Source organism: Rattus rattus, chromosome 5, assembly GCF_011064425.1.
Source record: "Rattus rattus isolate New Zealand chromosome 5, Rrattus_CSIRO_v1, whole genome shotgun sequence".
Classification (NCBI taxonomy): domain Eukaryota; kingdom Metazoa; phylum Chordata; class Mammalia; order Rodentia; family Muridae; genus Rattus; species Rattus rattus.
This window is the reverse complement of record NC_046158.1, coordinates 82,626,848-82,648,392: the sequence shown is the minus strand read 5'-3', so window position 1 is coordinate 82,648,392 and position 21,545 is coordinate 82,626,848. Positions and strand designations below refer to the sequence as shown.

Below are 21,545 nucleotides of genomic sequence, written 5' to 3'. Positions count from 1 at the left end.
CAAGTACTTTTTACCTGGGCAGCGCCTGCCTAGAGCAGCCTGGGGCGTTTTTGGAGTTTAGGAGCCGGCCTGGGTAACACGTGATCGCTAGGGGCGGAGCTAACTGGGAGCCCCGCCCCCGGGAGTTAACCCGGAGGCTTAGGCGCGAGCGCGCAGTCTGGGGAGCAGCGACGGCAGCGGCGCGGCGGAGGACCCGGTCTAGCCCGCCGCTGTCATGGCCACAGTTCGGGAGAAGGCAGCGGCGCTGGACCTGTCAGCTATGCACAGCCCCGCACAGAGGCCTCCGGGTGGGTCCAAGGGCCGCGGCAGCGCGTGGCGGGCGCGGGCTGTGGGTGGGCGGTACGCTCCTCCGGCTGAGCGGCCGCGAGGATCCGCTTTCTCCTCATGGGTGGGCAGCGGGCCACGGACCCCGCCTCAGCCAGAACTCCGCATTTTAGGAACTTTACCAAACTTCGCTGGCAGTGGGGCCCGGAGTTAAGCTCCACAGCCTGACTTGTGACAAGCGCGGATTTTTGAATAGTTTCCTGGCCAGCGCCTGGAGTACAAACTCTTTGCATGGTGGGATCAGAGGTCGGTGGCTCCTCAGACTCGGAAGATGAAGTATATAGTGTGTAAATTTAACACTTTCGGTACGAGCAGTGTTTCAGTGAGTTTGTTTTATCTTTCCTCCCCGGCTCTGATAGTTACTTGACTTTGGGATACAAATGTATGGAATCGTTGAGGGCGGGTGTAAGCTTTTTGACCTGAATCAGAAAATCTGTTCTAAAATTCAGACACTACGATATTTCTAATTCTGCGAATAGGGTGATTTGGGATATTTGGCTTTGTTTGGATAAGGTGCCACCTTTCCCCCTTTCTGGAACTGCGGGATAGAGAGCTGAAGAAATTGGCTCTCTACCAAAGCTTTTCATTTGTAAAATGCTAACTTGTGAAACACTGATTCCTTCTTCTAGGTCAGGCGTCTCAGTGGCCCCGCTATTGTGTTTGACTTACTAATCAATGCACCACATAATCTCCAGAATCTTAAGGATGAATTTTACTAGAGAACTGTTTGTCATTTGTGCAGATCATAAAACCGCCTGTAGTCCAGGTGTAGTGGTGCAAGTCCTCAGTCCTAGCACTGGGGAGGCAGAGAGGCAAAGCCTCTGAATTCCAAGTCAGCCCTACACAGAAAGTTCCAAACCAAACAGAGTTACAAAATGGGTCGGTCTCTAAAAACAAGCAAACAAGGACTGACCACATACTGCTTTCACCTAACAGGCTCTGGTCACTTTATCACTGGAATGGTCCTGGGAATTGTCCATAGCTTTAGGCTCTCTCTGGTAAATGAGATTCCCAAATTCACCTCCGTAACTAGAAAGGTCTTTCCTAACAGCTGAAATGTCAGTTCTGGACTTTGGACATTTGTGAACAGGTTTTTAGGTGGTGAGAGGGAAAACTGGGTAGATGACTCACAGTGGGAAGCTTCGGCCTGTGGCTAGCAGATCTTACTGAAGGAAAGGACTCTGCACCAGGCACCCAGGGCTGAGGGGGCTGCTCTTGCAGCTGGGATTCCCATTTGCTAATTGTTTATTTACCCCTCTTCTACCCTGAGTTGCTTTGTTGCAGTCCTGAGCAAGGTAATGGGAGCCCAGGGTTTTGGTTCCTTGCCATTCCTTTCTGTGTGCACTGGCAAGCAGTTTTGTACTTTTCCCCCTTTCCAGGGATCGGTAACTCTTTCAGTGACTATAAGCACAAGCAGGAACCTGATTGATGAGGAAGAAAAAGGGGTTTGTGCTAATCTTCAGCCAGAACTTGAGACAGCTGTATTAATACAGACCAACAAGAAAGCAGTTTGTTATCTTGTTATCCCTTTATACTGTAACCTAAGTCTTGGTGTTTGCCTGGTGTCACTTTTCCAGGGAGCTCAGAATACTTCCCATATGCTTTCTCATTAATCCGAATTACAGCGGGCAAGGGCGCAGTGCCTGCTTTTGTTGATGCTTCTCTCTTAGCAAATGTTAAAATCATTCTTGTCGGGAGAGACTTATTTAGTACCTACAGGCAGCCTTTATGGAAGCATCTCAGAGTCAGCCTCTGTCCAGTGCCAAACAGGAAAACAAACTTTGGACTGTCAAAGGCAATACCCAGGAAAAGTTGCAGTATCTGTTTCTGTTGTATCGGAAAGTTTCCCACTTGGCCTCAGCTGCCCAGCTGTAACATAAACCTCTTGACATTTACTGCTTTCATGAAGTTTCAGCTATGGTCTACTGAACATTCCTCTCAGTGATTTTTATAGAACAATTTATTTCATTTCTTTATATATATGAGCATTTTGCCTGCATGTATGTGTGTGCCTGGTGCCCAAGGAGGACAGAAGATGCTTAGGGTCCTCTGGAACTGGAGTTACAGATGATTGTAGCCACCATGTGGGTGCCAGGAACTGAAACTGACTTCTCCACAAGAGCCTCAAGTGCTCTACCCACTCTGAGCATCTCCCCAGACTGAGCAATGGTTTTAGAACTGCTATCAAGGGGCTGCAGAGATGGCTCAGCGGTTAGGAGCCGCTGGCTTCTTTCCAGAGGACTCAGGTTAGACTCTTAGCACCCCCATAAAGGGTCACAGCTTTCTGTAAGTCTAGTTCCAAGAGTTCCCACCTCCACTTCTGGCCTTTGGTGCACAGACATACATTCGGGCAAACACTTATACACATAAGACAATGGAACAAACCTGACGAGATAAAAATAAAACTTTATACATACCTATAAGTGTTCTTTCACTGAACTACACCTCCAGGTCTTTTTATGTTTCTTTGTGGGAGGGGGTTTATAAGAACTATGTATGTGTATGTGTAAGTTTACGCGTGCCACTTGAGAGCAGATGGCCACAGAGACCAGAAGAAGGTATTATCATTTCTGGATCTGACCAGGTGGCTGTGAGCTGCCAGATGTGGATGCTGGCACCTGGACTCAGGTCCTCTGAGCAGCAAGTGTTCTTAACTTCTGAGCCATCTCCATTTTCCAGCTGTTTGTTTATGAATGAGGACAGGATTTTCTGCTGTGGCTCAAGCTTACCTCATATTGGGCATTCCTTTATCTCAGCCTGCTAGAGTGCTGAGATTACAGCAGGTGTGTACTACCATGTTCAGTGAACTATAATGTATCCCTTAAATAACATTCTCTTAAATCCTAAGTGATTTAATGGTGGGACATGCTTTTAATCTTAGCACTAGGGAGGCAGAGGCAGATGTTCGAGACTGGACAGAGGTACAGAGTGAGACGCTGTCTCCAAAAAAAAAAAAAAGGTCTCCTTTGATTGAATTTCTTTTGGAGCTTGACATCACTGTCCACATGGAAAGAGTATCTTCCATGAGTATGGTCCTTCTGAATGAACAAATAAATATTGATAGATGATTGTTAACCAGAAAGGTTCTGATTTACCCAGATTTCTTTGGTTGTATTCTTTGTCCATTTTTGCTTCAGTGATTCTATGCAGGATACTATAATTGTATCATATGAAGTTGTCATGTCTCCTTCAGTTCCTCTAGACACTGGTAGTTTTCTCCCTGATTTTAGCTGGACATTGTACACAGTAAGCCACATTAGCATATGATTACAACAGAAAAGTTAGGTAGTCTGCCAGAGGTTGGATTTTATTAATAAAGGGTGGGATCCAAGAATGAAACACAGGTCCGTGGGATCCTCAAGTCCATGATGTTTTAATAGTCATGCCTTAGCACAAGCTCCCCATACCTGAACAGTATTTCATCAACCCAAGCTTTCTTAACCTAGGCACTGTGGACACTTTGCTGTGGGAACCATCCTGTGCATTGTAGGACTTTTAGCAATATTCCTAGATGTCAATAGCCCCTTCCTTCTCATTGTGATAAATAAAAAATGTCCCCTGGCAGATCTTATGAGGATGTAAAACGATCCACTGAGAATCATTGAGTTAACCTTACGAATGTTTTTCTAGTAGTTAACAATAATCTACAACTAACAAACGTTCATTAACCTGTGTTAAAGCAATACTGAGACGGCTCATAAAGCTGCTAAGTTATTTGAACTCTATAACTGTAAAGAAACTTGAAAACTGTGCACTAGCTCTATTTCTTAAAGTTTTATAGGGGGAAAAGTGAGTTATTTTGATGGCTTTTAAAAAGTTCAGCCCAAAGCTTGAGGATGAAAATATCATTCCATGCTTGGTAACACGTATACTTTTAATCCAGGACTTGAAAGGCCAAGGCAGGCAGATCTCTGTACACTAAAGATCAGCTTGGTCTATATGGTGAGTTTCAGGCCAGCCAGAGCTGCACTGTGAGACCATTTCAAGAGCAAATGAAAGAAGTAGCGTGTGTTCAGGAGTTGTGTGCATGCTTCCCTTCCGTCACAGTCTGCCTACAGAGTGTATGCTGATGTACTTGTAGGCGCTTGCATGGTTAGAGCTGCTTCCCCTGACCAGCCTTTCTCCGTAAGGGTGAACTGCTGTTTTCATGGTTGATCCTGAGTGTTCCTTGTAATCTGAGTAAATGAACTGTCCTACCATGGCCGAATTATGAGTTGGCTTTAAAGGAAGTATTGGTTAATAATGTCATTAGTCATTATATATTATTAAAAATGGTAATGATCAGTATTTCAAATAAATGACTAAAGGTTGGAATTAACTTGAAAATGTAACTTATTGTTAATAAACTTTTGGGGCTAGAATTCTTATCTGTGAAAAGCAATTTTTGCTTTTCAAACTATTGTTTTCAAGCAAATAAAGAATGTTGAGTGGACTAGATTTCATCTGTTATTTAGGAGGGTGGGCAGCCAGCATGGTAGATGGCTCATGTCTGCACTTCACCTAGGACGCAGAGGCAAAAGGATCATGAACTCAGGCTGCAGCTACATAGCAAGTTTGAGGCCAAGCTGGGTCAAAAGGCAGTGTCATTAAACAACAACAACAACAACAACACACCTGAACAAACAAAAAAAGGAGGCCCCAATGCTCAGAGATCTAGGTTTAATTAATGTGTCCCCATGTTTTCCCTAATATACACATTATTTTGTTTGATAGTGTTTGTATCTCCATGAAGCAAGAACAATTTCAGTCTTTAAATTCTTATAATTAGCCGTGAAGATCTGAGACCAAGCTTAACATATTATTCTACTGCTGTAGTAGTTGGTAAGAGAACCAAGATACAGAGATGAACTCTCTTGTTCAGAGCTACTGAAGCTTAGTTTTAGATTCTTAGATTCCTTTGCTCATGCTTTAAATTTTTAAATTAATTTTTATTTTATATGCATTTTTTTTTACTTGCATGTAAGTCTGCATCATTTGTGGAAGCTGGAAAAAGGTGTCAGGTCCCTCCCCTGGAACTGGATTTATAGCTGCCATGTAGTTGCTGAAACGCAAACCCAAGTTCTCTGGAAGAGTAATCAGTCCTCTTAACACAGTCATGGTGTTTTAGAACACCAGTGACCAAGTGGGAAATAGCATCAAGATGAAGAAGAGCTTATTTATTTTGGTGTGTATGTATGTATGTATTTTATTTATTTAATGTATTTTTGAGAGAGGGCCTCACTGTAGCTCTGGCTGGCCTGGAACTCAGAGATTGGCCTGCCTCTGCGTACCGAGGGCTAGGATTGAAGGTAGTCACAATCCCTGGCTTCAAGTGTAGAGTTTTCATGAGTTACCTAGCTCATATGCTACTGAGGCTGGAGCATAGTCTGAAGCTCGACTTCATGGTGCTCCTTTTCGTTTCTTGAATTCTGCCTAGAAATTACAGCAAGTGAGTTTGATTTGGCTAACGTTCTTCTCAGGTCTGGGTGGGTGATGGGGTAGATCCTAACAGCATTGGGGGATCCGCAGTCCACTGGTGAAGCTATCACTTGAGAAACCTGGTTATCCTTGTATGAGTTTTGACACATGTAGGTTCTGGATTGCTGTGTCTGTGTGAACTTGTGCTTTGGGTCTGTGGGTGGTGATGCTTGAGGGGAAATACCTGGGAGTGCGGTGCTTGGGAACTAATGGTCAATGAGAACACGGGGATCTGAAAAGGCTGACTTTTATCATGCCTGGAGGACTCTGGAAACATTATGTAGCACACAGGTGCTGACTGCCCTGCTCTAACCTGTTCTTTAATCTTTCTTACGGTCTTATCCAACCTGAAACTTCCTGATTTCCCACGTTTTAGTAGCAAGCTAATATGGGGAAGTTTATTCCTTGCTTCTTACTTGATTCTATGTAAGCATTTAGCTCTTTCCATGCTATCCCGGATTATGCCCCTCCCTGTCACTGTCCTTTGGTAGAATTGGTGACTTTGTCTCACCTTTCAGGATTCATGTACCGACCTACTTTGTGGCTCAAGTGTTTTAACTTTGTATCTTTAACACATCACTCTCCCAGCTGGGTGTGAGAACAGTGCCTGTGTACCAGTTACTTGGCTCACCAGGATCACCTGAACCCAGGGGTACTGGGACAGCCTGGGCAACACACTGAGAAAGACAGTCTGATGTCTCCAGGTTTGCTGTCTTATTTTCCTGTTTTATTCCTATGTGTAGCATATATTACAGAATTCACAGCATTCTGCCTTATTTTAGGAGTACTGGCTTCCAGGTGTTATACTTTGGGAAAGAATTCATAAATCGCAAAACTGTTGAATTTGTTTCTTCTGATTTGTTGGTTCTTTCATTGTTTTACTTTATCAGAATCTCCAAGGAAAGATGAATTCTAACCCTGTATCTTAACTGGCTTTTCCTGAGATCGAGTTTCATGTAGCCCAGGTTGTCCTTAAACTTTCTGCATTGTCAAAGACGACCTTGACTGTGTGGGCTGACAGACTTGTGTGACACCAGTGCATCCATTAGGAGTACAGGGTACTTAAAGGCTAGGATGGAAGGATCTGTGAACCCACAAGCCACCCCAGCTTATCTGAGCTGGAAATCTGGAGCTCACTGCACAGTTGAGCTAGCTCAGATGGTCTCTGCCTCTTCAGAGGTCCCTAGTGCTTATATAGCCTTGGGAAGTGTGGCCATCAGTTCCAGGGACTTCCTGAGGCTTTGAGTTGTTTACTTCCTCAGTCTTAAGGAGCTTCTGTTTAGAACAGCAGTTCTCAACCTGTGGGTTGTGGCCCCTTTGGCAAACTGTCTCCAAAAATATTTACATTATGATTCATAACTAGCAAAATTACAGTTATGAAGCAGCAACCAAAATAATTTTATGGCTGGGCCTCACCACAACATGAGGGACTGTATTAAAGGGTCTCGGCATCAGGAAGGCTGAGGGATTTCTGCTTTAGAACTTCATCTTCAGGAGCTTTGGGCATAGGTCAGCACCACCAGATTCCTGTCTGTATAAAACCCAGAGTTTGGTGCATGCTAGGCAAGCATTCGGCCAACCGAGCTGTATTCCCAACACTGAATAACTAATCATAAAACACATCTAAGTATTAGGAAAAGCTAGTATTTAATTACTATCTGTGTAACCCATGGAAGTTTAACACACTGAACCTCAATTTTCTGAAAAAAAGAGTGATTATTAACTATTTTCATGGAGCCATGTATCTGGTTTGTCATGCTGTATGTACTCAGGTGTTAGGTATCTCTGATGATACAGTTGAAGCCCAGGTGCAGTCTCAGAACTCAGGAGGTAGAGCTGGGAGGATCATCAGTTCAAGGCCAAGCTCCTGTAAAGGGCCAGGCCAGTTTAGGCTACAGGAAGACACTGTCTCAATCTGGGCAGTGTGGCACATGCCTTATCCCAGCCCTCAGGAAGCAGAGGTGGGTAGATCTCTGTGAGTTCGAGGCCAGCCTGGTCTACAGAGTGAGTTCTATTCAGGACAGCCAGGGTTATACAGAGATAACCTGTCTCAATAAACAAAACACAACAACAACAACAAAAGGAAAGATTAATGAGCCAACATTGAGTTAATTTAAATTGCATTTTGATGTGTGGTATTTTAAATAAATTGAGAACTTGGGCTGTTGGGCCTGGGGTAGTGGCCATACCTTCAATCCCCCGAGCTGGAGAGAAGAGGCAGGTGGATCTCTGAGTGCAAGACCAGCCTGGTTTATATAGGGAGCCCCTGCTCCACCCACAGGAAAGGAAGGAGGTGGCTATTGGCACATCGTGGCTGGGTTAGTGCAGTCCTGGATACCAATTCTAAGATTCCCCCAAATATGGACTCTGGTTATCCTCGGCAGGAAACACCAGACTGCTGCCAATCTAGTTTTAGTTTACTGTTTCTCATAGTCTCCAGTACTGCTTACCTAATATTTCTTTTTTTGTTTGTTTATTTTTTTTATCTTTATTAACGAGCATTTCTAATTTACGAATTTCGATTGTTATTCCCCTTCCCGGTTTCCGGGCCAACATCCCCGTAACCCTTCCCCCTCCCCTTCTATATGGGCTTCCCCTCCCTATCCTCCCCCCATTACCACCCTCTCCCCCAACAATCACGTTCACTGGGGGTTCAGTCTTGGTAGAACCAAGGGCTTCCCCTTCCACTGGTGCTCTTACTAGGCTATTCATTGCTACCTATGAGGTCGGAGCTCAGGGTCAGTCCATGTATAGTCTTTAGGTAGTGGCTTAGTCCCTGGAAGCTCTGGTTGGTTGTCATTGTTGTTCATATGGGGTCTCGAGCCCCTTCAAGCTTTTCCAGTTCTTTCTCTGATTCCTTCAATGGGGGTCCCGTTCTCAGTTCAGTGGTTTGCTGCTGGCATTCGCCTATGTATTTGCTGTATTCTGGCTGTGTCTCTCAGGAGAGATCTACATCCAGTTCCCGTCGGCCTGCACTTCTTACCTAATTTTTTTTTTTTTTTTTTTTTTTTTTTTCTTTTTTAGGCCTTGGGGACCAGACAACCCTGAGCTTCCCTAAATCCCCTTACCAAGCGCTCTAACCACAGTTAACTAAATCCCCATGAATTACCTAATATTTCTCCGGGCTGGGGCAACAGTTACCTTCTGCCGTTTTCCCTACATGAGAATTACCTTAACTTTTGTTTTGATTTTTTTTTTTTTTTTAGAGACAGGATCTCATTCTGTATCCCTGGCTGGCCTCCAACACACACAGAGCCATTTGCCTGCCTCTGCTTCCAGAGTGCTGGGATTAAAAGGTGTGTACCACCATACCTGGCTATGTTCATTCTTAAAGTGCTATTAAAATTGAAAACAATCTCATTGATCATTTTAAACTAGCAAAATAATGAGTAGGTAATAAATTACTTATCTTTTGGTATTGAAAACCTACCAATAAACAAGAGGTTTATATGTGTGCTATTAATTGTAAAAATTGTTACAGTTGCTAGCAGTTAATAGATTATGCTGTGAAGTAATCTAGTGTAGTGACTCAGTGTATTCCTTACACTTCAATCCGGAAGGTAGATCTCAAACGCTGAATTTAAGATTCATGGCTCTAGGGTGTAGCATGTGCTGGGCATGTACCACAGTACTCAGTTCAATCCCCAGTGCCAAAGAAAAGCAACAGAAAAGTAATTCTGTCTCCATTGCATTAAGTTGAGCTTTAAGGTAGGTGAGATGGCTCAACCAGGAAGAAGTGCTTGCCACCAAGCCTGGTCACCTGAGTTCCAGCTCAGAAGCCATGTGTTAGAAAGAGAACCAAGTGAGTTTTACAAGTGATCTTTCTCCCTCCATACACATGCCTTGGCATGCTCATGCCCACACACAAAATGTTTAAAAAAACAAAAAAAACAAAAACCCTTTAACTGAGTTTTGCTGTTCTTCAGGAGCTAAAATGTAGAAAGAGGGGCTGGGAAGATGACTTAGCAATAGGAGCGTCTGCTGTACAATCAGGGCTGGACTTTAGATGCCATCTCCCACATAGCAAGCTGGGCATCCCATGTCTGCCTCTGAATGTGACATCGCACACGCATGCGTGCACACAAACACACACACACACACACACACACACTCACTCTCTCTCCCCCCCCCCTCTCTCTCTCACATTTTCCTTCCTTTCAGGCAGTGGTTCCTTTAATGGTCAGTCTCCGAATTCCCTACTTTCAGACTCTGAAAGGAAGTAGTAACTTTCCTTCATCTCTGCCAAGAGAATCCATATAAATGAGGCAGCTTCTTTAACAAAAGCAGGGGCTTCATTAGGACTGCTGAATTTTCAGAGGACCTTGAGAAGCAGCTCAGAAGAGAGCAGCTTACATTGATTATGTAAAGAAGGGTAGAGGGGGAGGGGAGAGCAACAGACACAGCCTCTGAGCACATGATTAACCAAGTAGCTGGGTTCAGTTCCATCGCCTTAGTAAAACCCAAGGCCCATTTTGTTTCCCTTTAGTTTTCCTTTTCTTCTGTGTATTTTTGCCAAATAATTTATTTAAGGAAAAAAATAGGGGAAATTTTCTCTAATTTACTTTGTATGTGAGTCAGAGGACAACTTGTGGGGGTCAGTTCTGTCTTTGTAACGTGTGAGTTCTGGGGACTGAACACAGTTGTCAGGCTAGGGGAAGAACCTTTACCTGCTGAGTCATCTTGCTGGCTTGGAACTTTTTCTTTTACGTTAAAAACATGTTAATTCGTGTGTGTGTGTGTGTGTGTGTGTGTGTGTGTGTGTGCCTGTAAAGATGCACATGGAAGTCAGGACAGCTTTGGGGGATCAGTTTTCTCACTCCAGCATGTCGGTTCTGGGGATCATGTTTGACAGCAACTGTCCTTACCCACCGAGCCATCTCCCCAGCCTGACAGGATCTCATTTTCCCTTTTCATATGTGCGTGTTGGTGAAAATCCTGCTTTGTTTCTGTGTTCTCCATTGTCTTTTGCAATAGTTAATAAAGTCCTATCACTTTACTCTGCTTACCAAGTATTTAAGTTAGAAGCTTGCAAAACAGGAAGCAGCCCGTGTGTACATGTGCATTCCTGCCTGCATGCGTGACAATGAGTCAATCCCAGAAGGATTTCGGTGTGCTTGAAAGTGGCATGTAGCCTGTGAATGCACTTTGTATCTCAAATTTGAGATGCTATCTGTCTCGTAGGTGAGCTGTTGCTGACTGGATAATTGGATAATCTTGCATGTAGCTGGTAGTGGATGATCTACCCCCTCCTTGATCTCACTTCCTGCTGCAGCTCCCTCCTCATGCCACTCTGGCCTTACTGGCCTATTCTGGCAGAGTGTATGCCCCTGGGCCTTTGGATTTTCTGTTCTGTTTTTCCCCCAGTGTCTGTACAGCTTGCTTCCTGGTTTTACTCAAGTCCCTGTTTAGATATAATTATTGGAAAAGTGATTTCTAGTTTCTGTGGTTTTTCATTTTTTAGCCTTTGTGATTTTGTGTCTCCAGGGCTGGGACTGAATTCAGGGTCTTTCACTTGCTAGGCAAACATTCTATCACTGAGCTAAATCTCCAACCCTAGAAAACTAGTCTTCCCTGGCATCCCATTTAAAATAGAACTCTCAGCCAGCTGCTGGGGGCACGTGCTTTAATTGCAGCACTCAGCAAGCAGAAGCAGGTGGATCTCTGAGTTTGAGGCCAGCCCAGTTTACAGAGTTCCAGGACAGCCAGCAGTATAGTGAGACCCTGTTATGAAAAACCAACCAACCAACCAACCAAACAAACAAACAAAGCAACATTCTCAGAGGATGGAGATGGCTCAGTTATGAGCACTGGCTGTTCTTCCAGAGGACCCAAGTTCAATTCCCTGCACCCATATGCAGCTGAGAATCAACTGTGATCCAGTTCCAAAGAATCAACACCCTCTTCTGATCTCCTCGGGCACTAGGCCTCCTGGAAATAGTAGTATTCTCAGACCATCAAGATGTAGATGCTCCTTAGCATGTAGAGACACATCTGCCAAGCCTGCCAAGGCTGAATTTGATCTCCAGCACTCACACGGTAGAAGGAAAAAACATATTCTGCAAGTTGTCCTCTGAGGTGCTGTGGCACACGTGTCCACATACAACCCATGAGTGCAGTGCACACACACGCACACACACACACACGCACACGCACAAAACAAATAAATGAAATAGCATTCTCTTACTCAGCTGTTGCTGCCTCTCCACCCCAACCCATGTTTGTATCTGTGTCTGTCTCTTAACAGAGTCTCGATATTGATCCTCTGCCTCAGCCTCCCAACTGCTGGTGTCACAGGTGAGCCACCATGCCCAGCAGCTGTTTTCTTTCCAGCACTAATTGAACACATATATATTGTTTGGATCTGCCCATAGTGTCTTTAAATATGAGAACAGATCTGTTCACTACTGTGTCTACCACTAGGACAACATCTAATATATAGCAGGCACTAAGTTTTTAATAAATTGCCACTCATAACAATACTTCAGTAATATGCCCTTCTAATTTTTTTTATTATGGCTTTTGGAAAATGTTACCTTCTCTCTAGGAGTTGCTTAGACCTCGTTACAAATGAACAAAAGTACTAATGCACAGTTCCTTTGTCTTCTTAGGTTTCAGTGTGGCCCAGAAGCCCTTTGGAGCCACGTACGTGTGGAGCAGCATTATAAATACCCTTCAAACCCAGGTGGAAGTGAAGAAACGGAGGCACCACTTAAAACGGCACAATGACTGTTTCGTTGGCTCGGAAGCTGTGGACGTCATTTATTCACACTTAACTCAGAATAAATTCTTTGGTGATGTCGATATTCCTCGGGCCAAAGTGGTGAGAGTGTGTCAAGCACTTATGGACTACAAAGTATTTGAGGCTGTTCAAACCAGAGTCTTTGGAAAAGACAAAAAGCCTGCATTTGAAGACAGCAGTTGCAGCCTTTATAGATTCACAACAATTCCTAATCAGGACAGTCAATTAGGCCACGAGAACAAAGGGACCTCACCTTCCAGGTGAGTCCTGGCATCAGGCTGTCATGGGCATAGTAGCAGAATAATAAGATTGTAAGTGATAACTTTGGCTAAAATCTACATCCTGTTAAATTTAGTAAAGTATACTAAAATGTTGGTAATGTACCAGGTGTATCCTAGACTTCATTTGTTTATATTTGTATTTTACGAAAACAGTCAACAAACTTTGCCTCGAGTTGTAGTAACTGTAAAAATGTTTAGAAATTCCTATCAAGGAGGGATGGGAACAGAAGGAAGGGCAGGCAGAGAGATGCCCAGCTCTAGAGGATCATTAGAATCTAGAAGGTGGTGGCTCTGGAGTGTGAAAGGTGAAAGAGAATGACAGTACTCGCAGCTTTCTGTGACATGTAAGGGTTCTGGTGATTTTGGTTTATGAGGCTTTTGTTTGTTTTTAATGTTGAGACAAGTTCTTCCTGTATGGCTCAGGCGTTCCTGAATTCCTGAATGGCTCAAGCCATTCTTCTGCCCCAGACTCCCAAGAAGCTGGGCCACAGGTGTGTGCCACTGCTCTAGAATGGTAAAGAACTTGGGACTTGGTCATGTAGGTGTTGCGAAGGCCACAAAAGACATCGAGGACAGGATGGGGTTGTGTTTTAGGAAGGCCATTTTTATTTGGGCTGGAAATGGTGCTCGGAAGTCAGTGGGAACTAGGGAAGCAATGTTGCAGGCTAGGGAAGGTGAGGCTGTGCTAACCATGGGGGGAGAAAAGAGGGAGACCAGAAGGACACGTGTGGGGACTGCTGACGGAGGTGAACGTAGGTAAGGAGTGCAGAGCGAGTTTATGAAGTAAACCCGTCTTCCCCTCTTGTTCAGCCAAATCTCAGAGGAGACAATGATTTGATTCAGATTTGACCTCTGAGTCAGGGTCTTAGAGTATTGACTTTTAAATATTTTAAGTCTCTCAGTGAAATGTACCTCTCTAGACACAAGCAAAGGAAATAATAGAATAGATAATATGGAGCACGGGCCACACTCCTCAGATGTATCTTCACACTTTTCTTGAAATCCTTGAGGCCAATGTTTAGGAAAGAACATTTTATGCATAAATATTGTACAGTGATGTTAGGATCTTCAACGGTATTTGTAATGGAGCATATTAATATTTCTATGGCAAACAAAGGAATATTCATACCAACTAGGATAAAAAATAACGACAATTGTAGGATTTTTTGTTTTGTTTTTGTATTTTTATTTATTTATTTTTTCTTTTTTTTTTCGGAGCTGGGGACCGAACCCAGGGCCTTGTGCTCGCTAGGCAAGCGCTCTACCCAACCCCTTGAGCTAAATCCCCAACCCCTTTGTTTTTGTATTTTGATATTTGTTTTGAGACAGGATCTTTCTATAGGGCTCAGGCTGGCCCATAACTTGCTGTAGCTAACAAGCCAGGCTCACAGTAAATTCAAAGTCCCCTCGCCTCTGCCTCTCCAGGGCGAGAATGAGAAGTTTTACCACCAGGCTCAGCTCAGCTTTATTATGTTTTAAAATTGGTGATACAATTTTAGTCATTGTGTTATATCTAAATAAAGGGTCACAGGGGAGGCTATTTAGAATATTTGTATTTTAGAGCAGGGTGTAGTGGTATCTACCTATAATCCCTGGATCTGGGATGTACAACCCAGAGGATCAGGAGTTTAGGTCCAGCTTCTGCTGTGTAGTGAGTTTGAGGTCAGCTTGTGAATGCAAGGGGTCCTGACTCAAAAGAACAAGTAGAGAGAGTATATATGGGTTGAATAAGAGACTCTTGAAAAGTATTTTACTGCACTCGGAATGTTCATTTGTTAGGTTTGGTTTTGAACCATGAGCTCCATCGACATGGCAGCTCTCTTCACACTTCATCATTACTGTGAACGTGCTAACTTTCTCTTAGGTTCTCAGATGCCTTGTTTAAGTCATCTGATATCAAGTCGGACAGTTTGGAGGACCTGTGGGAAAACCTGAGTCTAAAGCCTACCAACTCCCCTCACGTCTCTACCAGGCTGTCTCCTCAAGGTAAGCTAAGGATGCCGAGGGAGGAGTGTAAGACCCAGTACACATTTTATTTGAATTTTCATATTGAAGCAGAGAAAGAGTGTGCTGTGTTAAGGCTGTTTGTGTTGAGCCTCAACAGACGTCTATTATCCTGAACAACACATCAGTGTTACAACTCGTGAACACTGACCTTTGTCCATCAGCTGGCAGGGCTTCAAGTCTGAAATGTTCTGCATGCAGATTCTTCCCTAATGCATGCTCTAAGATGTTTCTTTTCCTAAGATTTCCCTAGGTTACAGGAAGAGCTGAAAATCATATTTAAAGTATTAACAGAATTCTCGTGTTCTCCCTTGTGGCCGTGTCATACAGCCTGATGATTTGATTTCCACTCTCCCTCCCCCATCCTGGTTGTGTGGAAAGCTCTGCAGAACGGAATACGCTGCAGCCAATCATTTCAAATGAGTTTTGAAACTGAATGAGCCATTCTTTCTTCTGAAGTCCTTATTAACATGCTATATGGCTTGATCGCTTATCTCTGGCATATTGCTTTATATGGTATAAAGAATGACAAGAATTCCTCTTCTCTAGAGCCTGTTCTCCTACACTTAAAACAAATCTTGGATTGTCTTGTTGTAAGAAAGAACTCCATGAGGGGTTGGGGATTTAGCTCAGTGGTTAGCAAGCGCAAGGCCCTGGGTTCGGTCCCCAGCTCCGGAAAAAAAGAAAAAAAAAAGAAAAGAAAAAGAAAGCACTCCATGAGTAAAAGTGGCCTAGTATACCCCCTTTGTGCCACAGATTTGATAGTTAAGCCTACCTAGACAAACACTGCAGTGAGCGTGGAATAACTATTGATTGCTGTTTCCACTTTGTCGTTCTCCTGTGTAGTTATCAATGAAGTATGGCAAGAGGAGACGATTGGACGGCTGCTACAACTTTTCGACCTTCCATTTCTTGACTCCTTACTCAAACAGCAAGAGGTTGTACCTAAAGCCCCTCAGTCTAAGAGACAGCCCGACATGGTCAACACCAGTAACTATCTGGATCGAGGAATTCTCAGGGCCTACGGTGACTCTCAGTATGTGCAAATAATATAGTTATTTCAGTATGTTTGTGAGTTAGAGTGCTTGCCCAGTGCACACAAAGCTCTGGATTCGTGCCTCAGCACTGATTAAATTAGGTGTTTGACACACATCTTTTATCCCAGAGCTTAGGAGATAGAGGCAGAAAGCTTAGTTAGCACTTTAAGGTCACATAGTTTGAGACCAGCTTGGGCAATACGAGACCCTGTACTCATGTCGACACTTGGGAGACAGAGGCAGGCAGAGCTCTGTGAGTTGGAGGCCAGCCAGGATCTCATACACACTGAGAATATGTCTAAAAAAAACCCAAAACAAAACGGCATGTGAAGGTGGAAGTCTGTGCCTCTTAAGATCCCACAAACCTAAATGAACAGGTTTGAGAAACTTAGAGTCTCAACTGAGTGCATTTCTTTTGGAATGCTTGTTAAATAAGTTGTCTTCTAATTTACTAGTTATCCTAAAGCACTGTAGAGTAAACCTTTCACCTCTAGAATGTAGATTTTTGTTGTTTTGAGTCAAGGTTTCTCTGTGTAGCCCTGGCTGTCCTGGAAGTTGCTTTGTAGACCAGGCTGGCCTCGAACTCTTAAGAGATTCAATTGCCTCTGCCCCCCAGGTACCAAAATTAAAGGCATGCACTCCTGCCTAGCTGGAATATAAGTCCTAAGAAGTCTTTATATTATCAGGAGCAGACATTTTTTAGCTTAAGGAAGAGCCATAGCTTGATATATATTCTTTTCCTAAGCAAAGTTATTAAAGGCTAACAGCTTCTGTGATTCCAGTTGATTTAATGTTTAATTATTTGGCCTCCATAGGTAGTGTTCCAGTCCAGTTAAGGAGATGGAAGTGTTTAAGAAGTACAACTTTCTTTTTAATAGCTCTGTGTTTCAACACATTGTTGATATGAATAGTTGAATGCCAACAGATAGCATAAAAAGTCAGGTATGGTGGTACACACCTTTAATGCCAGCACTAGAGAGACAGAGGCAGATCTCAGAGTTCCAGGCCAGCCAGGGCTATAGAGATAGGCCCTATCTAAAAATAATAAATAAATAAATAGATAGATAGTCTTTAAAGTTTAAAGCCTCATGTGAAAGCCTTATGTGAAATTTAACATACTAGTTGTTAAGTTCTGCTTCTATAATAGAAGCTTAATTCTACATGTTTACATTTCTACAATGTAAAGTCATATTTTTATGGTTACCTTAATATTCAGAATTTGTGTTAAAATGACCTTAAAGATACCTAATTCATTTTTTTTATAAACCCTAGCTGTCTAGGACAGTGAAGAATGTGTGACAAATGTAAAGATATCTAGCTTTATTTTTTTGTAAGCCCTAAAATCTAAGGCAGTAGAGGACAGTGTTTTCGTCTGGGTATATAGCTAGTTGGTAGAGCGTTTACCTCTCATTTATGAAACCCTGGGTTTATTCTCCAACAGCTCCTAATATGGTAGAAATTCTTGTAATCAAAGCATTCAGGGGAATCAAAAGTTCACAGTCATCCTTACCTAATTGTGAGTTGAAGGCCAGTCTGGGCTGTAGGAGGCCAGCCCAAATCTCCCAAGAAGCATCTTACCTCTTGATTTGACTATTCTGAAACATTATCTTGTCTCTAAATCAGAATGAAATAGGACATGTTATCTTTATCTCACTCTATTCTGCCCTAGCTAAAGAGAATAGACCATGCCTGTGACTCTGAAGTCAGCAACATAATATGGTACAATTACAGCTTTAAGAGTCAGGTCTGAAACCAAATGTGGGTGACATCACACATTCATAATCCTAGCACTAGGGAGAATTTGAGGTCAAATTTTAATTTTGGTGACCTTCACATTCTTAATGTAGTAGAATGATATTTTTACACAAAAGGAAAATACAGCGTAGCTAATTTCTTTAACATGTCATACGCACTTTAGGTATATGGGAAATGATTCTACTGTCTTTATGTGTGGAAAATGTCCTAATAGCAAGTGTGAAATAATGAAGGAATTAGATACTGTGTGCCCATTAGATAGTATGTGTCTATTTGCTCTCTGTATTTTAAGATAATCCTCTTCTCCCTTGCTCTAGGGAAGATGAGTGGATCTCTGCGGCCATTGACTGCTTGGAGTATCTTCCTGACCAGATGGTTGTGGACATAAGCAGGAATTTTCCTGAGCAACCAGACAGAACAGACTTGGTGAAGGAACTTCTGTTTGGTGCTATTGGCAAATACTATAGTACTAGGGAGCCCCTGTTAAACCACCTATCTGATGTTCACAATGGAATAGCAGAGCTCCTGGGTAAGTTAGCTCCCGCAGATACCAGAGTTCATCTTATAGGAAAAAGTTACTTGTGCAGCTGGTCTTCGCCACACCGTGGGTTCTTTTTCCCACCCCACCCACTTTCAGCCCCTAACAATAAATCTAATTTCTTTCCTTTTGTTTCTTTTTGATCACCACTACTAACAAAACACAAACAATCTCCCTAAATGCCCATCAACTACCCACACCCTCTCTAGGGGCCCTAGCATTTATGTATGCTCTGTAAAGTTCTGTTCTCAGAATTCCAAATGTCACACAATCGCAGAAACAATCTGCAGCTGGCAAAACCATGCCTCTGCTGGAGCACGAGGCAAATCATAGTCAGCTGCTGCAGACAGTTTGAAGCAGCCTCGTACCCCACACCTGGGATTGAAAGGAAACCACATTCTTATATTTCTGTGTTTCTAAAGAAACCGAAATTCCAAAATTGTCACTACATAATTGTCCTCAAAATGAACCAAAATAGTAGTCTATAAAGTTGGGAGGGGATTTTGATTAGTCTATAAAGAACATATTTATATTTTTTTAACACATCTAGGGTTCACTATGAGACCTTAATAAACTCCAAAGCCAGGTAGGAACTTTGGCTGCCTCAGAACACTGCTGTCATTTGCTGCAAGCTTAGGCAGGAGTGGCAGTTCTCTCTGCTTTAGAGGAGTTCCCTGCACGATCCTGCAACCCTTTCAAAAGGACAGCACTCTGCTTTTTCTGATCTACACGGGCACACTGTTTTACATGTAGTTTGAAAACAAATTGGGAGTTTCAGAGAATCCCTTCTGTTTTCCTCAGGTACAGTTATCAGCATTATAGTCATAGCACATGCTCAAAATGTGTTTGAGAAGCAGAGTGGGAACTTATGAAGCCAAGAGTTAGATTTAGCATCCTGAGACAATGTGTCAAGGGCCTGTGGTGTCAATTGCTGATTGGAGAACAGGTGGTCTTTCTGGTGTTGGTCATCCCTTTTATCTTTATTTATTTAAATTGCTCTTACTTGTCAGTGTGTACACATATATGTATGCATGCGTGCATGCCGTGGCACACATATGGAGGTCGATTTGCTCCTATTTTTGTTCCCACTTTTTGTTTTTGTTTTGGAAACAACTTTGAGGAAATATACTGCTTAACATAAAGTGTAATGCATTTGTCCATCTAAATACAGTCATATTTGGTCAATTAAGCAATTTTTTTCTTTTGGCTAAAGTAAATGGGAAGACTGAAATAGCATTAGAAGCTACTCAGCTGTTCCTGAAGCTTCTGGATTCCCAAAATAGGGAAGAATTTAGAAGACTGCTTTACTTCATGGCTGTTGCAGCAGATCCTTCTGAATTTAAATTACAGGAAGAAGTAAGTCTGTTTAAATGTTAACTGTATTCAGTGTGTTAGCATCCAACGTGCTGCAGTGGATGGCAGATTCATATTTGATATCCGCTTAGGACTAAACTTAGCCCTTCCAATATGTAGCATGGGGTATGTGTTTGTTTACAGAGTGACAATCGGATGGTAGTGAAAAGGGTATTCTCGAAAGCTATTGTCAACAATAAAAACTTATCCAAAGGCAAAACTGATCTTCTTGTTCTCTTCTTAATGGATCACCAAAAAGATGTTTTCAAGGTAAGACTCTGAAAGGAATTAATTGTGCTTATTTGTAACTGATTAAAGTATACCTGAGTAATGTCCTATGTACCTTCTTCCTAAGATTCCTGGAACTCTACATAAAATTGTCAGTGTTAAGCTTCTGGCTATACAGAAAGGAAGAGATCCTAATAAGGACACAGGTAATTTAAGAACGTTATCTGCACGGTCTTTTTTTTTTTTTTTTTTTTTTTTGTTTTGTTTTAATAAGGCAAGATTTCATTGTAGCCCAGGCTGGTCATAGCTATGTAGCCAAAGATGACCGACCTTGAAGTCCTGTGCCTCCTGTTTCTGACTTCTAAATGCCAAGATCACAGATGTTTGAGACCAGCCCAGAGTGCTGCTTTTAAATTATTTTGCTATGATTAGTTTTAACTAAATAATTTGAAACAAAATATCCCCCTCAATTTTCTAGGCTTAGCAAAGTACTTCCTGGGTTACAACAACTTTCAGGTTATTTTTTCTTGTCTATTTAAAAACCTTTAAAATTCACATTTCTTACCCCCCTCCCCCTCTCTATGAGTGTGTGTGTCTGTGTGTAGGTCAGAGAACAACTTTCACCATCAGGGTCATGAGGATTGAACTCAGGTCATCAGGTTTAGAGGCAAGTGACTTTCCCATGAGTCATCTCATAGGCTAGGTTAAAACAGTTTGTCCTCAGTGCATTTTAAGACTGTCAGAGGGAAAAAAGAAGGAAACTGTGGCACTGTTTTCCGAGCTGAATATGAGAAATAGAGTCATTAACAGAAGTTTCTGCGTTTAAATCTGAAGGCTACATTTATTGCCAGAGGATTGATGGACGTGAGTATTCTAGCAGCATACAGAAGAAAACCAAAGACCAACTACTGAGCTTACTAAAGACTATTGACGAGGATTCAAAACTCTCTGCCAAAGAGAAGAAGAAGCTGCTAGGCCAATTCCATAAGAGTCATCCAGACATCTTCATTGAGTATTTTGGAGACAGTTTCTAATGTCTGCATGTATGTGCACTTGTATTTTAAGGGCAAATTATACAGCCTAAAGAAATTTTAAACTTGGATGTCTAAATATGAAGTTGTAGTTAATAAAAATTTTTATACTCATCTGTGTCAAAAAGTACTACTCAGATGGTGTGTTGCTGTAAGGACTGACCTGTTAGGTGAGTTGATTTATAATTATGTTCAGTTCATATAGAAAATCATAGGGGGTGCTGGAAGATGGCTCAGTGGTTGAGAGGACTGACTGCTTTTCCAGAGGTCCTGAGTTCAATTCCTAGTAACCACATGGTGGCTCACAGCCATCTGTAATGAGATCTGGCACCCTCTTCTGGTGTATGGGCATACATTCAGGCAGAACACTGTATACATAATAAATAAATCTTAAAAAAAAAAGAAAGAAAATAGGGATTTGGAGGATACAGCAGTAATATATTTATGTAAGAAAATACTGGGGCTGGAAAGGTGGGTTAGCAGTTAAAAGTACTTGTTGCTCTTGTAGAAGACCTAGGTTAGGTCCTAGCACCTACATGGTGGCTTACAACCATGTATAACTCCAGTCTCAGGGATCCAACACCTACATTTTTTTCTCTGACCTCTGTGGGTAATGTATATACATGGGACAGCTGTAAACCCATTCACATAAATTAAATACATTTAATAATAAATAAAATAAGTAACAGGAAGCCTAATTACACATTAGGAATATAGGTTTGTTTTATTGCTCTTATTTTGTTAAGGCAGAGTTTGTGTAGACCAAACTGGCCCAGAACAACCCCTGCCTCTGTGTGC

General features: G+C 42.4%; 1 protein-coding gene across 2 annotated transcripts; it reads left to right on the top strand.

Moving 5' to 3' along the window:
* Positions 1-170: 170 nt before the first annotated feature.
* On the top strand, positions 171-20,874 carry Depdc7 (DEP domain containing 7). 2 transcript variants are annotated; one of them, XM_032903835.1, is made up of 9 exons: positions 171-287; positions 12,390-12,780; positions 14,666-14,787; positions 15,652-15,841; positions 17,915-18,126; positions 19,349-19,491; positions 19,633-19,758; positions 19,844-19,922; positions 20,551-20,874. In XM_032903835.1, the coding sequence occupies exons 1-9, from the start codon at positions 215-217 to the stop codon at positions 20,748-20,750; spliced, it is 1,536 nt and encodes a 511-aa protein (XP_032759726.1). In that variant the 5' UTR covers positions 171-214; the 3' UTR covers positions 20,751-20,874. The 2 variants fall into 2 exon arrangements, with proteins under 2 accessions (XP_032759726.1, XP_032759727.1); XM_032903836.1 differs by having other exon boundaries at positions 19,748-19,758; positions 20,551-20,724.
* The last annotated feature ends 671 nt before the right edge of the window (positions 20,875-21,545 follow it).

Coding starts and splice junctions, on each gene's coding strand:
- Depdc7 (XM_032903835.1), top strand. CDS start 215: ATGGCCACAGTTCGGGAGAAGGCAGCGGCGCTGGACCTGTCAGCTATG. Junction 18,127..19,348: donor TGGAATAGCAGAGCTCCTGG/GTAAGTTAGCTC, acceptor TTTTGGCTAAAG/TAAATGGGAAGACTGAAATA. Junction 19,759..19,843: donor ACCAAAAAGATGTTTTCAAG/GTAAGACTCTGA, acceptor CTTCTTCCTAAG/ATTCCTGGAACTCTACATAA.